The sequence below is a fragment of the Schistocerca serialis genome, chromosome 7, assembly GCF_023864345.2.
Source record: "Schistocerca serialis cubense isolate TAMUIC-IGC-003099 chromosome 7, iqSchSeri2.2, whole genome shotgun sequence".
Lineage (NCBI taxonomy): Eukaryota > Metazoa > Arthropoda > Insecta > Orthoptera > Acrididae > Schistocerca > Schistocerca serialis.
This window is the reverse complement of record NC_064644.1, coordinates 25,659,539-25,677,385: the sequence shown is the minus strand read 5'-3', so window position 1 is coordinate 25,677,385 and position 17,847 is coordinate 25,659,539. Positions and strand designations below refer to the sequence as shown.

Here is a 17,847-nt window from a genome sequence, read left to right as displayed (position 1 = left end):
AAATATAAGCTAGCAATAATTTTAAAAATTCTGAAAAAAGAGACCCATCGATTATGATGACTCTCATGAAGTTAAAAGTATATTAACAACGACTATAACTTTTTGTTACAGAACACGTTTTCTGAACGTATTTGCTTGGTGTTAGACCAGACCTTGAATATGTCTTATATTAGGTGGTGTCAAGAGGATGTTAGATGTCGTAGTGATGTACGGGCTAGCCTGATGTAGAGAACTGCATCGAACCAATCGTCAATGTGAAGACTAAAACAATATTTGTATGAGATTCAACACGTTGGCGTCATAACTGACAGACATGTAATACTGCATATCGCGGTTGCACTCACATTTAAATAACATTTGGTGGCCTCTACACACGAAAATACTCTTATCAGCCAAGAAGGGAACTGTCGTTTTGTCGGAACTGGTAGGAAAACGGCCGTCTACACATATTTTAATGGCACAGTATTTCAAAACGTACCCTACTAAACGTTAGAGACTGATAGCCACGCATTAGGATCCAGTGTTTTAATCGATAACATGTCTGGAACTTACATTTTTCCATATCTGTATTTATTTTTCAGATCTTAATAAGGAGGTAAATCATCACCACGTCATTATCATATCATCATCATCATCCAATGTTGAGTATCAGGATTCCTGCGACTACACGTACTGTTCAAATCATCGACGATGTGGTGTTCCTAAATCTCTCCGGAGCTCTTTATGAGGCGACTTTCTCTCTGGAATCCTAAAACAACTGGTTCTTTCAGATCGACACGTTTGTACATCGTTTACAATCTAGCAAAAGAAGCACCCAATGTCGTACTTGGATCAATACCTAATTTTAATGATTAGAACTAGAATACTATTTCTCTACTACTAACCGTAAACAATTTTGTTGTGACTGGCGGTCAACAGCACGAAGAAACCATTCCGAAGTAACAGCCGCCAGTCACAATCGGTGATGGCGCTAACAAATGTCTCCTCTGTCACATCATCTTTTTACTTTCTTCTTAAAACAACTAAATATTATTTATATATCTGTCTAAAATTATTTGTCGTTTTAAAAAGTTTTTATTCTATATCAAATGTTACAGATAAAAACAAAACAAATAAGTACAAAAGAGATGACGAACGCAAACTGTAGTATGTGCAATATGTTTTAAAGTATCAGGTAACAGGTCTATAAACTTACAGTATATAAATAAATGTACCATTTCTTATATATAAATATCAACTTTTTTACATATTCATGTCTTGTTCTATCGCTTGAAGTAACCAAAGTTTTTATGTATTTGCGTCTTGTTCTGTCTCATAAAGTTACTCCGTTTTAGTAACGTAAGATCTCATCTCTGCTATTTTTGTTCTGGAATTATCACTTTGGCCATGAATTCAGAACTCACCAGTGTATATAAGAGCCGGTTCTCGTAAGACATTGTGAAATTGGAAATGTAGTTATTTCCTCATTTTTATGCAGATGTTCCTGTTCAACATTCCATTTCATTTGTTAAACGACGTTAACTCCTTGTGCGTGTATGTTTGGTTCAAAAATTACGAAAAATATCTTCTGAAATGCATGTAGTAATGTTTTATTACTGGCTAAAACGATGTAGTCTTGAAGTATTTTTTTTCTCAGCTACTGCTTGTTTTTCATTCCGAAACTCTCATATTGTACTCAGGAATAATAGTTTTAAGTTCCAATACGTGTTTTTGCAAATTATCTCCGCTTACAGTCTTTCGTGTTCGATCATATATAAGTAACAATGTTTGTAGCAGTGTGTTTTTACAATTTTGACATCAAGTTGTTTTGTTTCTTTATTTGTATGGATTACGAAGATCCATATAAATAATAAATAATGCTCCATTCTTCTCCAAGACTTCAATATTTTTATGTGTTTTGATTTGTATACGAAAGCGTCTCCGGCCGTTGTGGCCGAGCGGTTCTAGGCACTTCAGTCCGGAACCGCGCTGCTGCTACGGTCGCAGGTTCGAATCCTGCCTTGGGCATGGATGTGTGTTATGTCCTTAGGTTAGTTTGGTTCAAGTAGTCCTATGTCTAGGGGACTGATGACCTCAGATGTTAAGTCCCATAGTGCTTAGAGCCATTTGAACCATTTTTTGAACGAAAGCGTCGTTTACAATGTCAAAGTATGTAAAGGGTGCTTTAGAGATCCACAGTACGAGTAAAAGGCTCAAGTCTGAATGAAGCCACTGTAAGCAAATTTTTATTGGAGGAATTTAAAAACATGAAGAATAAGAAATAAGGAATTTCCAAATGCTAATTTTCGTTGTGTTTCGTGAATTAAGTAAAAAAGTGTATCTTTCTGTAGAAGCTAATTGTAATTAGTATGCGTCTGAAACACTTAATAATTTACGTAGTTCGTAGACAGGAAGTAATCGCCTGTAACATACACTTCCTTCTTACTTTGCGTCCACGTTCACTAGCATTTGCACAATGAATTATGATGGTGAAAAATGAGTTTCATGTAATGTTAGTCATAAATGACGAAAGCATGAATAGGTTATTTTTAGTGGTCGACAGAGTGGCTATTCATGGAGTAACTGTAACATCAAAATGAAGGGAAAATTAAATATTTACTCTGTTGGCCGTCTTCACAACTACGTATTTTGTTCATCTATGATTTCGTACAATACTATCATCTTCAACATTGAAGTCGCCTGTCGAGGGAAGTAGATTCTAATGTGAACGAGACGGAATTTTGCTGCCTTAGTCGCACGTAGCGCTGCAGTGAAGCGTGTTCCTCATATTATTTACTCAGTTTTCAAAGACTGCACGAGGGAGGTACTTGCAACACAGTCAGATGAAGCAATGAGGTTGAAACTGCGAACTGCACCATCGACAAATCGGTGGGCAGACTGTGTTCTTATGTCTTCCGTTTCACACGTTAGTTACCAAAGACGTTGAGGTTCAAGGCTCATAGGTGTTAATAAACAGGATTTTAGGCGTCATTGCTATGGGAAGTACAGATGAAGTTTCAGTCAGATCATACACTTCAAGTCCCCAAGTGTTCACCACTCGCCGTCATTTCGAGTCCTCGCGGAGATACGCACGTTGATGCCTCCGATGGATGACGTCACAGCTGACTTGGGATCCATCCGTAGCTTGACAGGAGTTTTGCTGGTGGCACTGAAGACGAACTTGGAGACCAAGGAAGCGATGCCCAGCTTAGCCTGCAGTAGGCCGAAACGCATACCTGTAGAGAGAAAACACGAGTTGTTTTATGCATCACGTGATTGCTGTGTAAGACAGGTTTTCCTACAACATATTAGAGTATATATGCGAGGTCGCCTTTCCTGTTTGTATTAGTAGTGTAGCCTCCCAAGGATAAGAAAACTCTATGAGGCCTTTCGATAAACTATACACTTCATGAACCACCTGACAATGTTTGATAGGGGGGTTCTTCTATAGTAAGGTTTCTACTCGTAGCACTGAGAAATGGAGAGTGAGAGAATGGCTGCCTGAAAGCTTCTGCGCTGGCTGTCATTTTCCGAATTCTTTTGTGTGCTGGCACTGTGGTATAGATATGTCCATTGGGAACGTTTACTGGACTTCCCTGAGATGTATTTGCTCTGCAAATTCATTATAGCAATTACGCACCCCACCCTGCGGTATTTCGTGAGACTGGAGCAGTCTCACCTACTATGCCAGCAGACGCCAGCGATATAATCATCTTCTGATAGCTTGTGATACCCAGTTGTGCAACGAACTGGCGTGTTTTGCCAGCAGAGATAGCCGTCCACAAATCTGTTTCGGTTAGCTACATTGGAATTTTAGGCGTTATCACAGTAAACATTGTGCGGAATAGTACCTCAACCTATAGACCTTTGAAGTGTTAATAAGAATAATGTAAAATTTATGATGTCTCCTGTTTTTGCTAATAGGAACCCGGAGAATACTATTCCAGAAACTTGAAATGGCTTGTGAAGTTTCCCTCTGTCAGCTTGGAACTGGCGCTTCTATGTATTGACCAGCAGGGTGTGCGCAGTTTTGCAGAGCAGAAAACTACGTAGGGCTGTTCGGATCACTCGATGGGCGTGTAGTGCACAAAAGGATTCTCTTAGCAGCAAAATAACCTCTCTGCACTGATTCCGTCGTAAACCTTAGATTGATAAAAGGTGATACCACCACTTGGGAAACGTTTGTCTGCAACAGAGCTACAAAAATATATAAAACCCACCACACACTGATGAAAACAACACAGTAGCAGAACTGATTTTATTATGTTACTTATTCATGACGCACGTTTCGCCCAATATAAGGAATCCTGACCAGCATTGATTGTAACTGTATTACAATACGCTGATCATAACTTTCATCTGGAAAGTTTACAAGTTTAGTATTATTTTTTTATAACTTGCCAGTAGGTAAAACACATTGTGCCAGTAGCAAGTATCTATTGTTCACGGTAAGTGGCGCTCCTACAAAGTTACGCAAGTGACATAGTTGTATGGTGGTTTTACTTCAATGGTTCAAATGGCTCTGAGCACTATGGGACTTACCAGCTGAGGTCATCATTCCCCTAGAACTTAGAACTACTTAAACCTAACTAACCAAAGGACATCACACACATCCATGCCCGAGGCAGGATTCGAACCTGCGACCGTAGCGCTCGCGCGGTTCCCGACTGAAGCGCCTAGAACCGCTCGGCCACACTGTTTTACTTTAATAGCTGTGTACCAAGGCCACCTATCGTGAGAAACAGACACTTGATGTAGGCACGATGATCCGCAGCGCTCAGTATAGTGTACCAGACCGAAGAACAGACACGTCTCCAGGTTGGAATCTCATTGAGTCCAGTAGAACTGTCTTCAGTGATGTTTGGAGCATCATGGACACGGTCCTCCAACCACATCAGGTTTTTGAAGATCTGATGCACCAATTGGACAGAATCTGGCATGTTATCACTCAGGTGGACATTCAACAACACTATTGCTCAATCCCGTGCCGAATAATTGAATAAGGGCCAGAGGTGGAATAGCGTGTGATTGAAGGTGAAGTTGTGAAGGTCTTTCCCTTGAATAAATCAGTTTTTTTTTTAAATTGGAGTGTATTGTTTGTCTGTACACGTATGTCACATCTGCCGATTCCGTCCCATTCGGATAATTCCCTCATGGGTAAATCGTTTCCCTCTCTAAAATTTTTTTTATATATTTATTTTTCGTTAGACTGTATTTTATGTATCTGTGCGGCTAGTGTCATAAAAGTTAGTGTACGGCGGAAGTATTGCGCAAATGAATGCGTCTGTAGCTTGTTTCACACCACAGACTATGACAGCATGTAAGTCTTTACTTATGTGTACTTTGTTTTCTGCCACGGCAACTGCGATTGTAATGTTCGTAAGTTGCTATTAGATGCAACATACAGAACTCCTGTTACGATTAACACATGTACTTATCGACGTTGGTGACACACAGCTTGTTAATCGTAAGATACCAGTCAATGTCAATGTATGAAGACCTCTATGACCATCTATAATTTACCAGTAAATAGTTGTCGGCCGTGCAGTCGGTTTTACGTCGTGTGAATCTATTCACAGCGTTAACACCCATTGTAGTTATAACATGAATGAGTGGACAACGTAGCAAAGTTTTAATAGATTGTGGGATAATTTGTGTTACTATACACAAATGCGAAGCATTCACAGGTTTGTGATGTGTTGTTCGCTATGAATCACATCACTGTGTTGTGGCATACTGTTGTTCCCCGTGTCCTATTCATGGGTTTGTCGTATGACGTTAATGATTTCATCTTTCGCATAACACGATGCTGTCAATCGTTTTATGCGAGTATGTCGTATTTCATTACGTGTGTGTCGTCGTTATCATTTACATCCGCTAAGAGATTCGTGCCGCGCGGGATTAGCCGATTAGTCGGCTCTCAGCTGTGGCAGCGTGCGCACGGCCCCACGCGCCGGCCAGTGCTCCGCTGCCGGGGTTTGTTTACTTCCGCGTCGTAGCTTTAAGGCTCGTGTCCGTCCACCGTGAACAACATATTCAGCGCTTAAAACCGTGCGACTCTTAAAGGTTCCTTCCCAGCTGAACATGCGCGACCACGTGCACATGAAGTTGAAACGTTCCTACGTGAAGAAATTCGTTTAGATCCTAACCACGTTTTCGGAATCCATTTTTCGATCAGGGGTAGTGTCGTTTATATTAAAATGACGAACACCAAGGTGTGTGAAGATGTTATTCGCCGACATGCCAATCGACTTAAGTTCAAATAGTCTGATGGTCACGTCGGAGCTGCTACACTTGAACTCGCAGAGTACGGTCAACGCACGATTAGGGTATTTGAACTACCTTTTGAAGTGCCGAAGGACGAAGTTGTCTCTGCTTTACAACCATAAGGTAACGTCATCGGTTACGTAGAGGAAAAATGGCAAAACTTCACGACCTACCGTGTCATTAATGATTGTGTCAGGTCAAAATTGAACTCAAAAAACGTATACCATCATACCTGACAATTGGCGGGGTGCGAGCCATTGTAATGTACGGCAGACAAACCCCGAACATGGTGGGGTTGTGGACAAGAAGGCCACCTCAGATCCGCCTGCATGCGACGCCGCCTGATTCAGTCGCCGGTCGGCGAGGAAGCGTCCCCAGCGGTGACCACTCAGATCCCTGTCACATATGCCAAGGTTGCCAAGGAAGGTAGCACCTCTACACAGGGTCTTCCTGCTCCGCTGACGTCGTCTGATCAGGTAGATGCAACCGCTACTGGGATTCCTTCTGAGATGCCACAGACGCCAGATCCTGACCTGCCGCATCATCGCAGTACTGTGACTGAAAATGCTACTGAGATGGACGTTGATCCGGGAGTGGTACCTACTTCTGCTTTCCTTCAGACTGTGAAACGTCCCCTTAGAAAAATTATACATGACTGTGCTTAAACTGAAACACAATATTTTTAGCGCAACGCAATATGACTTTCAATAATCCCTACAAAAGAATGGCCCTGACTAACATTAACCTATACGTTTCACAAATCACTTACCTCACAAAAATCTTCGTTACTCGAACTACTGCAATACAGCGAGCGCCACTACTGCCAGCTAAATAAAATATTCAAACTACTGAAGGCACTAACTACTGATAGGCACAGTTAGCAAAAGAAAGATTTTGATAGAGAACAAACAATGTATTTACCTTAATATAGTTTATGACATCCAGTCTTACAAATGTACTGTCTCTGATGGACACACGTCCAGATCATCAGCTCTCAAAACGCCGCCATTTCTCTCCCCACATCCACCACTGCTGGCGGCTCACCTCCAACTGCGCAACGCTACGCGCTGTTAACATCCAGCTGCCCGACACTACAATGGCAGACAACAATGCAAACTAGCCACAGACTGCACACAGCACAGCCAGTGATTTTCATACAGAGCGCTACGTGGCGGCGGCGTTACCAATATAAGAACCTAAACAGCCTACTTACAACTGGTCCGGAGTCAGACGAAAGCCACCCGCAATCGGACTCTGAACGACATGTTCGAAAACAAGGATCGACACGAAAGAGAAAGAAACGTAGCCGTACACCCCCTGATGAATCCATTCTACGGATGGACACCAGAGATGCATACCCGAAGATGGACGACAAACCGCTCTTTGATGACCAAAAGTCGGATGCGAACGACCCGCCACAGGCGAACACTGGCAACGAACACCCCTCCTTACTGGCGCCGTCGCCCCCACAGGTCGACGTTGAAGAGAGCCTATCCGCTGAGCCGAAAACTACGTCTCCTCTCCGCGTGGATGATGTGCACAGTCGATGCCCTACCGCAGTATCAGTCTCCTGGGCAGACGACGTGGAGATTGAAGGGACTGGGGTGGACGGTGCTGATGATGGGGTGGCCCCATCGGTTGCGCCCTCACCCGCAAAATCTCCACAATAGCAGCCTCTTCAGCGGACCGGAAAGATCGACGACCCCTTGCTCCTGCAGAAGGAGCCCCACCTGTGCCTGTGAGACTTCAACACCAGCATTATCGTGTCGCAACGATTAACCTCGCGACCATTCGTGCGCCCCACAAACTGGCGCTGCTCCGCGATATGATTTATGATGCGGACAAAGATATTGCGCTTTTTCAGCAAGTGCTTGCCGCCAATTTTTCACCAGCACATGGCTTCACGGCGCATCTTTCTCCCGCTTCGGACACCGGTAGTGGTGTTGCCATCATCTTACGAGATGGTCTTCCTGCTGAAGATGTCCTATACCTCCCCAACGGCAAAGGCCCTTACTCTCTTTGGTGTACGCATCGTCAACATTTATGCGCCGTCGGGCTCCAACTACCGTCGTGAACGCAATGCCTTCTTCGCGAATGAAGTTACACCCCTTTTTATGGGACCACACGATGACTGGGTCATGGGTGGAGACTTCAACTGCACCCAGCGACCTCAGGATCAATTGCCGCATCACTCGCCATGTGCAGCTCTGGCAACAGTCGTCACGCGGCTACAATTTGTCGACACGTGGAGACATGCTCACGGTGATCTTATGGGCTTTACGTACTACACTGCGCACTCCTCTAGCCGACTGGATCGCATCTACATCTCGCGATCCCTAATTCAACACACTCGACAGGCTGAAATCTGGCCTGTTGCTTTCTCAGATCATGCGGCTTACTTCTGTGATGTTGTCCTTACAAGACAGGCAGAGTGGCACGGACGTGGTTTATGGAAACTGAACACGGCACTTCTTAATTCACCTGACTGTCGACTTCTAATAGAAGACACTTGGATCACATGTAATAGACGCCGTCCCACGTATCCGTCTACCATATCCTGGTGGATCCAGTGTGCAAAGCCCGCTCTTCGAAAAACTTTGATCCGATATGGCAAAGATGTTGTCGCCTAGAGGAAGAGCACTATGGACTTCTACTACAGGATCCTACGAGAATGCTCCAAGATGCCAGCCTCCCCAGAGCGCCATACAAGGATGAACCATGCTAAGGCCCAAATCTCCAATCTCATGCGAAGGCATTTGGAAGGGGCGATAGTACGATCTCGTACTGCTCATCGTATGCCTCATGAACATTCGTCGATGTACCATATCATCCAAGAACGCCAAAATCGACGCCGAAAATTGATTCACGTCCTAACAGACCAAGAAGGGCGTCGCTACGTAACCCAATCTGCAATAGGGAATGTGCTTCACGCCCACTACCAGCTGCTCTATGCCGCAATTCCACATTCCCCAGAGTTGATCGAGGAAGTCTCACAGCTCAACTTCGGTGGTATCCCAGGAGATGCGGCGATTGGCTTGATGTCGGAGGTGACTGATGATGAAGTCCGCGATGCGATCCGGGCAGGAACCATCAATCGCTCCCCAGGACCCGACGGTCTTCCCCTCGAATTTTATCGCACCTTCCGTGATTTGTTAAGAGTCCACCTTCACCTGCATCTGTCGGGAACTTATGTCTCCGGAAGTACCTGTGCCGGACGCTTTCATGGCAGGAATTATTATTCCTGTACATAAACCGCATGGTGGCAACAATATCAGTGATTATCGGCCCATCACCCTCCTTAACAGTGATATGAAAATCTTCACTCGCCTTTTGGCAGCACGACTTAAAAACGTTGCCCGATATGTTGTGTCGCCAGACCAAGCATCTTTGGGAGGGGATAATAATATCCGCACAGCTTTATGCCGCTACAGGGATATGATCGCCGTTACCCAGCCACAACGCCTCTCTGGGGCACTTGCGTCTTTGGACATTAGTCAAGCTTTTGATAGGGTTGACCATTCGTTCGTTACGGCCGTTCTCCACCATATGGGTTTCCCAGTCGCCATTATCACGGTAGTGATGCGCCTTCTGCGGGGTGCCTCATCCAGTGTTATGTACAACAGCAGACTCACTCCTCCGATAAAAATAGGTCGATCCGTACGTCAAGGTTGCCCTCTATCAGCGATTTTCTACGCCTTTTCCTTGGAATCCCTTTAATGATCAGAGCAGGCCTTATGGACCATCGCCTTCGATCCCTAGATATTCTCCAACGAGCTCGATATGTCAATATACATATATCGCATCCAGAGTTCCCCATGTAGCACAAGTTCTAACTTTCCCGCTTACTGTAGCACGTCGCGAGATGGCAGCGATGGCATCTTTCGTCAGCTCTGGGCTGTTGTTCAAAGTTAACTATGCAACCCTTACTCTTCCCCGTGAACGAGGTGGGATAGGTCTGTTTCACGTTCCGGATAGAGCTCGCGCCCTATTTGTCAGCTCCCAGATGACGGTATGGACACGTTGCCCAACGAGCCTCACTGGTCTCCTCCTGTCGGTGTGGTGTCACCGCCAGACAGCACACTTGCTAGGTGGTAGCTTAAATCGGCCGCGGTCCATTTAGTACATGTCGGACCCGCGTGTCGCCACTGTGTGATCGCAGACCGAGCGCCACCACAAGGCAGGTCTCGAGATACGGAATAGCACTCGCCCCAGTTGTACTACGACTTTGCTAGCGTCTACACTGACGAAGCCTTTCTCTCATTTGCCAAGAGACAGTTAGAATAGCCTTCAGCTCAGTCCATGACTACGACCTAGCAAGGCGCCATTAGCCTTACATAGTTTGATAGTTATCGTATGAAATGTCTCATCAAGAACGTTGTAAACCAACAAGGATAATTAAAAGTTAAGTATTCGAGGAGCTGCATACTTTTCTTATTAGAATTCACTACTTACCCTGTTCCAGAATTCACGCCCGTTTGCGTTAGATAGCGTGCATTTCGGCCTCCTCTATCTACAAGGTGTTGGCACATTTGCCAACACATCATTGGCGACGAGAAAAACGTGTTCTTTCTAATTGCTTACATTTACTTGTGTCATGGCTTCGCCAGATGTACTGTCCGAATTTTATCGCTTGCAGAATCAGCAGACGCAGGCGTTATTGGATGCCCCTGGGCAGCTCGTCCAGGGTCAACGTGCCATTCAAACCGATGCGGCAGCCGCCGCTTCACCGCTACCGCAGCCACAACTCGCAGTTGCACCGCCTTTTAGGCCCTACGACCATGACGTGGAATCCTGGACTGAGTGGTCACGCCAATTTGGATTCCATCTCGCCGCCTACAGAATTCAAGGTAATGAGCGGCAGCCGTTTTTGCTTTCGTGTGTAGGGGTGCAAACGTACGGTGTGATAGTGAAATTGTTTCCCCGACGCGACGTAGCAACTCTGTCCTACGAAGAAATTTTGTCGGCATTGGACGCCTATTTCAAAGAAACAGTAAATGTCGTTGCAAAAAGGTATACGTTTTTTTGTACAAAACGTACGGCCGGTCAGACTAATCGGGAGTGGGTTGCAACTTTGCAAGGCCTTACTAGGGATTGTGCGTTTGAATGTGACTGTGGCCTTCCTTATTCAGATACTATGGTACGTGATGCAATTGCACAGAACGATTCTGATGTTCGCATACGGGAACAGATTTTGAAACTAGTTAATCCCTCCCTTCAACAAGTGATAGATATATTGGATAGACAAGACACGCTTGACTTTGCTCAGGAATCATTTGCGACTTCGCCAGCCGTGTGTAACATTAACCGGCCAGCCGGGCGCGCTGCGCGGCGCGGTCAACTGCCCTCGCGCACGTCAGCACAGCTGCCACCACGCTCTAAACCAGGTGTGCCGCGCCAGCATACAAATGCAGTGCTGAAATCATGCCCGCGGTGTGCTACTAGACATTCGCGTGACAATTGCCCGTCACGCCAAGCTATTTGCTTTTTCTGTAATAAGAAAGGACATGTTCAAAGTGTTTGCCAGAAAAAGCTCCAATCAGACAATCACAATCATTCTAGGCCCTTTGCTTCGCGCCGGAATCGAACCAAGGACACTCAGGCTCGTGGACCTTCGCCCATGGACATTCATGTAGTTACTTCCAACCCGTCCAGTGCCACTTTCTCTAACAGTGACTGTGTTCGCCCCACAAAAAGTGTGCGTCGACGTCGCCAGAAATCACGTCAATTAGCAAGTGATGCTGTGCCTGTATCAGTTCAAATTGCACAAGACAGTCGCTCTTGTTGTCAGCAGGACAATAAACTTTTTGTAGATTTGGACTTTAATGGCAAGGTCATACCATTCCAGCTCGATACCGGAGCTGCAGTTTCATTGCTCAATCACGACACGTACAAACAACTGGGCAAACCTCCGTTGTGTGCCGCAAATGTTCAGTTAAAAAGTTATTCAGGACAGCTTATCCCTGTGTTAGGACAGTGCACTCTTCTTGCAACATACAAGGGACAAACAAAACTTGTGTCATTTTACGTTCTTCGTTCTTCTACTGCAGTGAACTTGTTTGGTTTAGATTTATTTCAATTGTTTAACTTGTCTATTGTAAATCAGGTCCTATCAGTGAATCAGACTGTGCCTTCAGACAGTGTTTCTCGTCTGTGTGAAGAATTTGCAGACATATTTGCACCGGGCCTTGGTTGCGCTAAAAACTGTGAAGCACATTTGGAACTGAAAGTCAACGCGCAACCGAAATTTTTCAGAGCGCGCAATGTTCCCCACGCATTGCGTGATGAGGTCGCAAGAACATTACACGATTTAGCATCACAAGGTGTGAGTGAATGTGCGCAATGCCTCTTCCATTTCAGCTCCGCTTCATAGCTTACGCCGTAAGGGTGTTCCGTTCGTCTGGACGACGGAATGCGAACGCGCCTTTTTGCTAGTTGAAATCGGCGTTGCTTTCAAATACTTGCCTTACGCCATTCGATCCCCAGAAACCCCTTTTGTTGATGGTAGATGCATCGGATTTTGGGATCGGTGCTGTGCTTGCGCACAAAGTTGGCTCGCATGATCGCCCTATTGCCTTTGCGTCCAAATTGCTCTTGTCTGCGCAAAGAAATTATTCGCCGATAGAGAAAGAAGCTATTGCTCTCGTGTTTGGTGTTACTAAGTTCCATGATTTCTTGTATGGTCGTCACTTTACCATCATCACAGACCACAAACCTTTGACGTCGCTTTTTCATCCGAACAAGCCTGTACCTCCGCATACAGCGCAGAAATTCATTCGCTGGTCTATTTTCCTCTCGCAGTACCGCTACGATATCTTGTATCGGTCCACTGCTAAGCACGGAAACGCCGATGCGTTGTCCCGTTTGCCTGTTGCTGCGGATAAAGCATTCGATTCTTCCGAACTTGCTTGCATGTTCATTGATTCGGAAACCGATGAAGTGGTCGAATCGTTTCCGATTGATTTTCGTCGTGTAGCTACAGCCACAGCTGCTGACCCTGTCCTTGCTACCGTTTTGCGTTTTGTTGCTACGCAATGGCCTTTGTCAAAGTCTCGGATAGAGGATCCGTTGGTTCACCGATTTTTTGCTCACAAGGAGAGACTTTTTGTCCGGCGTGGTGTTTTGTTGTTGCGTTCTGATAATGATCAGTCCCGAGTCGTGGTCCCACGTTCGTTACTGTCCTCTGTTTTACGGCTTCTTCACCAAGGACATTGGGGTATAGTGCGAACGAAACAACTTGCTCTACAGCACTGTACTTGGTTCGGAATCGATGCTGCGATTACGAATATGTGTTCTTCTTGCATGGCGTGTGCCGAACAACAATCCGCACCGCCGCGGAAAGTCTTTGCATGGCCAAAAGCCACTTCCCCTTGGCAACGCTTGCACATCGATTTTGCTGGTCCATTCTGGAATGCTCGATGGTTGGTTCTGGTAGATGCCTTCAGTAATTTTCCTTTTGTTGTCCGGATGTCTTCCACGACGTCAACTGCCACCATCCCAGCGTTGTCTGCTATCTTTTGCATTGAAGGTCTTCCGCAGACTATTGTTTCCGACAATGGCCCACAATTCATGTCCGCAGAATTTCAGTCATTCTGCCAAGCCAATGGTATTCAACATCTGACTTCCGCGCCGTTTTCGCCTCAGTCAAACGGTGCCGCTGAACGATTGGTCCGGGCTTTCAAGTCACAGATGTTGAAGTTGAAAGAGTCGCATTCTCGGGAGGAGGCGTTGTTGCTCTTTTTGTCATTGTATCGCTCTCAGCCTCGAGATGGTCGCTCGCCGGCTGAGTTGCTCCACGGTCGTCCTCATCGAACCTTGATGTCTTTGCTGCATCCGCCGCATCAGGTTCCTGTGCAGCGACAGACTCCTGCTTTTGCTTCAGGCGACGTTGTATTTTATCGCAACTATCGAGGTTCACGGCGTTGGCTCGCAGGGCGCATTCTTCGCTGCCTCGGCCGCGAGATGTATTTGGTTTTGGGGGCCTCTGGTGAGGTGCGTCGGCATCTCAATCAGCTGCGCCTCTGTCGTCGCACGCGTTCTGCCGCTCCCCGTCTGCTTTCAGCGACGGTGCCGTCCTGTCAGCGCCCTGGGGACCCATCTACTGGCTCCCCTCATCCCCAGGTGTTACCGACGATGCCTTCCATTTTGCCCCATGGCGACGCGCCGCCGCCGCCGCCGCCGCCGCCGCCGCCGCCGCCTGTTCTCCCGCCGGCGCCGCCCGCATTCGACGCTTCGCTGCAGCCGCCAAGCGCCTCCCTGGGTCACGCGCCACCGATCGCTTCCCATGACCAGCTGTCCTCCGCCATGGAACTCTTGCCCGCTCCGGACCACATGACGTCATCGCGCATCGGGTACCCCGACGCAATGGAGGTCGACCCTTCGGCCCCTCCTGTCTCTTTACGGGCGCATACACCGCATGTTGACGTGCACCCTGGAGTAGGTTTTCAGGCGTTTCCTAGCTCCCCTCGGACCGAATGGCCGGGTGCGAGTGGCACAGCCTCGCCTGTTGTTAGGCTCCCCACCTCATCGCATACGTCAACATGGGGTCCTCCCCACGGCGGGCGGAAGCCTTATACCACGTCCGTTCGCCGATTTGTGGGGGAGGAATGTGGTGTCACCGCCAGACACCACACTTGCTAGGTGGTAGCTTAAATCGGCCGCGGTCCATTTAGTACATGTCGGACCCGCGTGTCGCCACTGTGTGATCGCAGACCGAGCGCCACCACAATGCAGGTGTCGAGATACGGAACAGCACTCGCCCCAGTTGTACTACGACTTTGCTAGCGACTACACTGACGAAGCCTTTCTCTCATTTGCCGAGAGACAGTTAGAATAGCCTTCAGCTCAGTCCATGACTACGACCTAGCAAGGCGCCATTAGCCTTACATAGTTTGATAGTTATCGTATGAAATGTCTCATCAAGAACGTTGTAAACCAACAAGGATAATTAAAAGTTAAGTATTCGAGGAGCTGCATACTTTTCTTATTAGAATTCACTACTTACCTTGTTGCAGAATTCACGCCCGTCTGCGTTAGATAGCGTGCATTTCGGCCTCCTCTATCTACAAGGTGTTGGCACATTTGCCAACACATCAGTCGGCATATACGCCGGTCTCACTGTCAGCCCCAGTGATGATCTCGGATGTTCCGGACCAGTTCCATTATGTAAGATACTTCTTTCTTGAACTCAATTATCTACGCCTCACCTTACCAAGACAGATTTTACTCAAGACAAAGGCAGTATAAAATGTCCTCCAATTAGGTCGTCCACCTAACCCGATTGAACAAAAGTTCCCCCAGGTTGACTGGTGTCATGTACGGCGCGCGGTGTTCTCCTGTTACCTTGACACGAATGTTCAATCTGTCTGGTACCTAACTGTCAATGGTAAGCAAATCAATCAATCAATCTCGACTTCATCGTCTCCACCTCGCCCATCACCTCTATGTTCCACGTGTGGAGTGCCTGACACTGACGAACATCGGTTTGTTTGCGGACCTGCGACGGAGGTTTGGCACTTGATTCGTCGTATTGTGGCTTTTCTAACGCGGGACATTCCATATCGGGTAACTCCCCTTTCATTATTATTTCCAGAACGTGACTATTTTCCTCGGACAAAGACCAATGCTGTGAATTGGATTCGCGGACATGCCATTCAGTACCTATTTGGACAAACTATAGACTCTGTACTCGATTTTTGGACATACCTCAATGACCGTCATTGTGTCGTTGTCCGTCACCTAAAATACAGACACTTTTTCTCGAACTTCCTTGGGAGTGCTTTCCACGACCCGCCTCGCAGGTGGAAGTTGTTAAGCCAAGTGAGAAGAAGGTTTCCTGTTTGAACCAATGAACATTTCTGAACAACTGAACGGAACACATCAATTTCGAGAAGACGTGACTCAACATATTACCAGCGGGGCGCAGATGGCCTCTGATCAATTACACAACAAAAATAAACAAAAAAAATTAAAATAAAATTCAGAAAAAGGAAGATTTTGTTTTGTTTGTAAGGATAGCCCTAACCTTGATTTCCCGTATTTCCCCTGGTATATAGGCAGCGCTCTGGGGTAGGCTTAGTCAGGAGCCAACGCCTGAAGTGGACCAGACTTTTTTGTTATAGGATGAAAAGTGGCGGTGGCAGTTAGGTTTTTTTTTTTAGTTCCATTTTCCTAAGGGGCTTTAAAATAAGAGAGGGGAAAAAAGAGGGAAAATTAAAAAAAAGAAAGGCAAAGGTAAAAAAAAGAAAAAAAAAACAATTACAAATATAAAAATAAAACATAAAAGTGGTAATCGTTGTGCATTCTAAACTTATGGTCGCCGGTTCGCGTCCAACTGTATTTTTTTTACCACATTAAAAAAAAAGAAAAAAAAGCGATCTAAGGCGCTGCAGTCATGGACTGTGCGGCTGGTCCCGGCGGAGGTTCGAGTCCTTCCTCGGGCATGGGTGTGTGTGTTTGTCCTTAGGATAATTTAGGTTAAGTAGTGTGTAAGCTTAGGGACTGATGACCTTAGCAGCTAAGTTCCATAGGATTTCACACACATTTTTTAAGAGATTCGTGCCAGTTTAAGCATTTAATTTTACTAACGTATTATTTTAATTGATATACATGAACCTGATGGTGTTCAGGCGATCGAAACTGCTTTTTAAACAAAGAATTTTATCGGCAGCTCAGAATGGAAACATGAAATTTTTAGGAACAGAATACGTATAAAAATATACAGAGCTTGGTCTCAGCTGTGAGATCGGCAAATGTAACAGCTTTAATAAAACAATTGTCATTAAAATTCTCATACAGATGCGCTTGTGTTTTCAGTTATTTAAACTTATAGGCGTTGTCTAAACTGAGAAATATCGGTCGGGAACGGTACATTAGTTTAACTGCTTTCTATGTTTTGTCGTAATTTGTCCTGCCTTGCAGTTTCACTCTAGTACAATCCTTTAAACTTCCAACACGTATAATAAGATGATTAGAAATCTCCCTTGCTTTCATTTCTTTCCATAGCGTAACTGTTCACGTGGCAGAAGGATTTTTCAAGGGCTTTTGATGCGATGTAGGTGTCAAGTTTGTAAACTGTCCTCTTGGCAGTCAGTTACTGGAGAATTAAAACATTTTTACATCTGAAACCACGTATGTCATGGATCCACTTACCTATGCAGATGCGCGGTCCCTCTCCGAACGGCAGGTAAACAAAGTGGTGTCGTGACGCCTTGCCCTCTTCCGTAAAGCGCTCAGGGTCGAACTTTTCCGGGTCCGGGTAGTATTTGGGATCGTGGTGGATCGCGTAGACCGGTATTATGACCTTCACGGGGTTTTCTATCCTGACACTGGTGCCCGGTAGGTTGTAGGGCTCGGTGCAGGCTCTGCTCAAGTTAGCTACAGGCGGATACTTCCGAAGTGTCTCTGCAAACGAAAAAGAGGAAGCATACAGCACTTGCAAATCTTCTTACAACCTGCTCTACAAGTCACAGAAACAGTGGAAAAAGCTATACTGAAATGCGTTTACTGTCGTTTAATGTATTTCTACCATGCCAATGTACAGTTCAAAGACACAGATTCATCATTAGGTCATAGGTTCTTATGCAAGTAGCTTCACCACTCAGT

The 17,847-nt window shown here is 45.8% G+C and overlaps 1 protein-coding gene across 1 annotated transcript in view; it reads right to left on the bottom strand.

Annotated features, from left to right (window-relative positions):
• Window positions 1-1,141: 1,141 nt before the first annotated feature.
• Window positions 1,142-17,847, bottom strand: part of LOC126412596 (probable cytochrome P450 6a14) — a 98,038-nt gene continuing 81,332 nt past the window's right edge. Inside the window, exons 6-7 of the mRNA XM_050082259.1 lie at window positions 17,395-17,646; window positions 1,142-3,215 (exon numbers count right to left, since the gene is read on the bottom strand). Coding sequence (XP_049938216.1) covers window positions 3,031-3,215; window positions 17,395-17,646 — 437 coding nt within the window. The 3' untranslated portion in view covers window positions 1,142-3,030. The remainder of the gene's footprint in view (window positions 3,216-17,394; window positions 17,647-17,847) is intronic.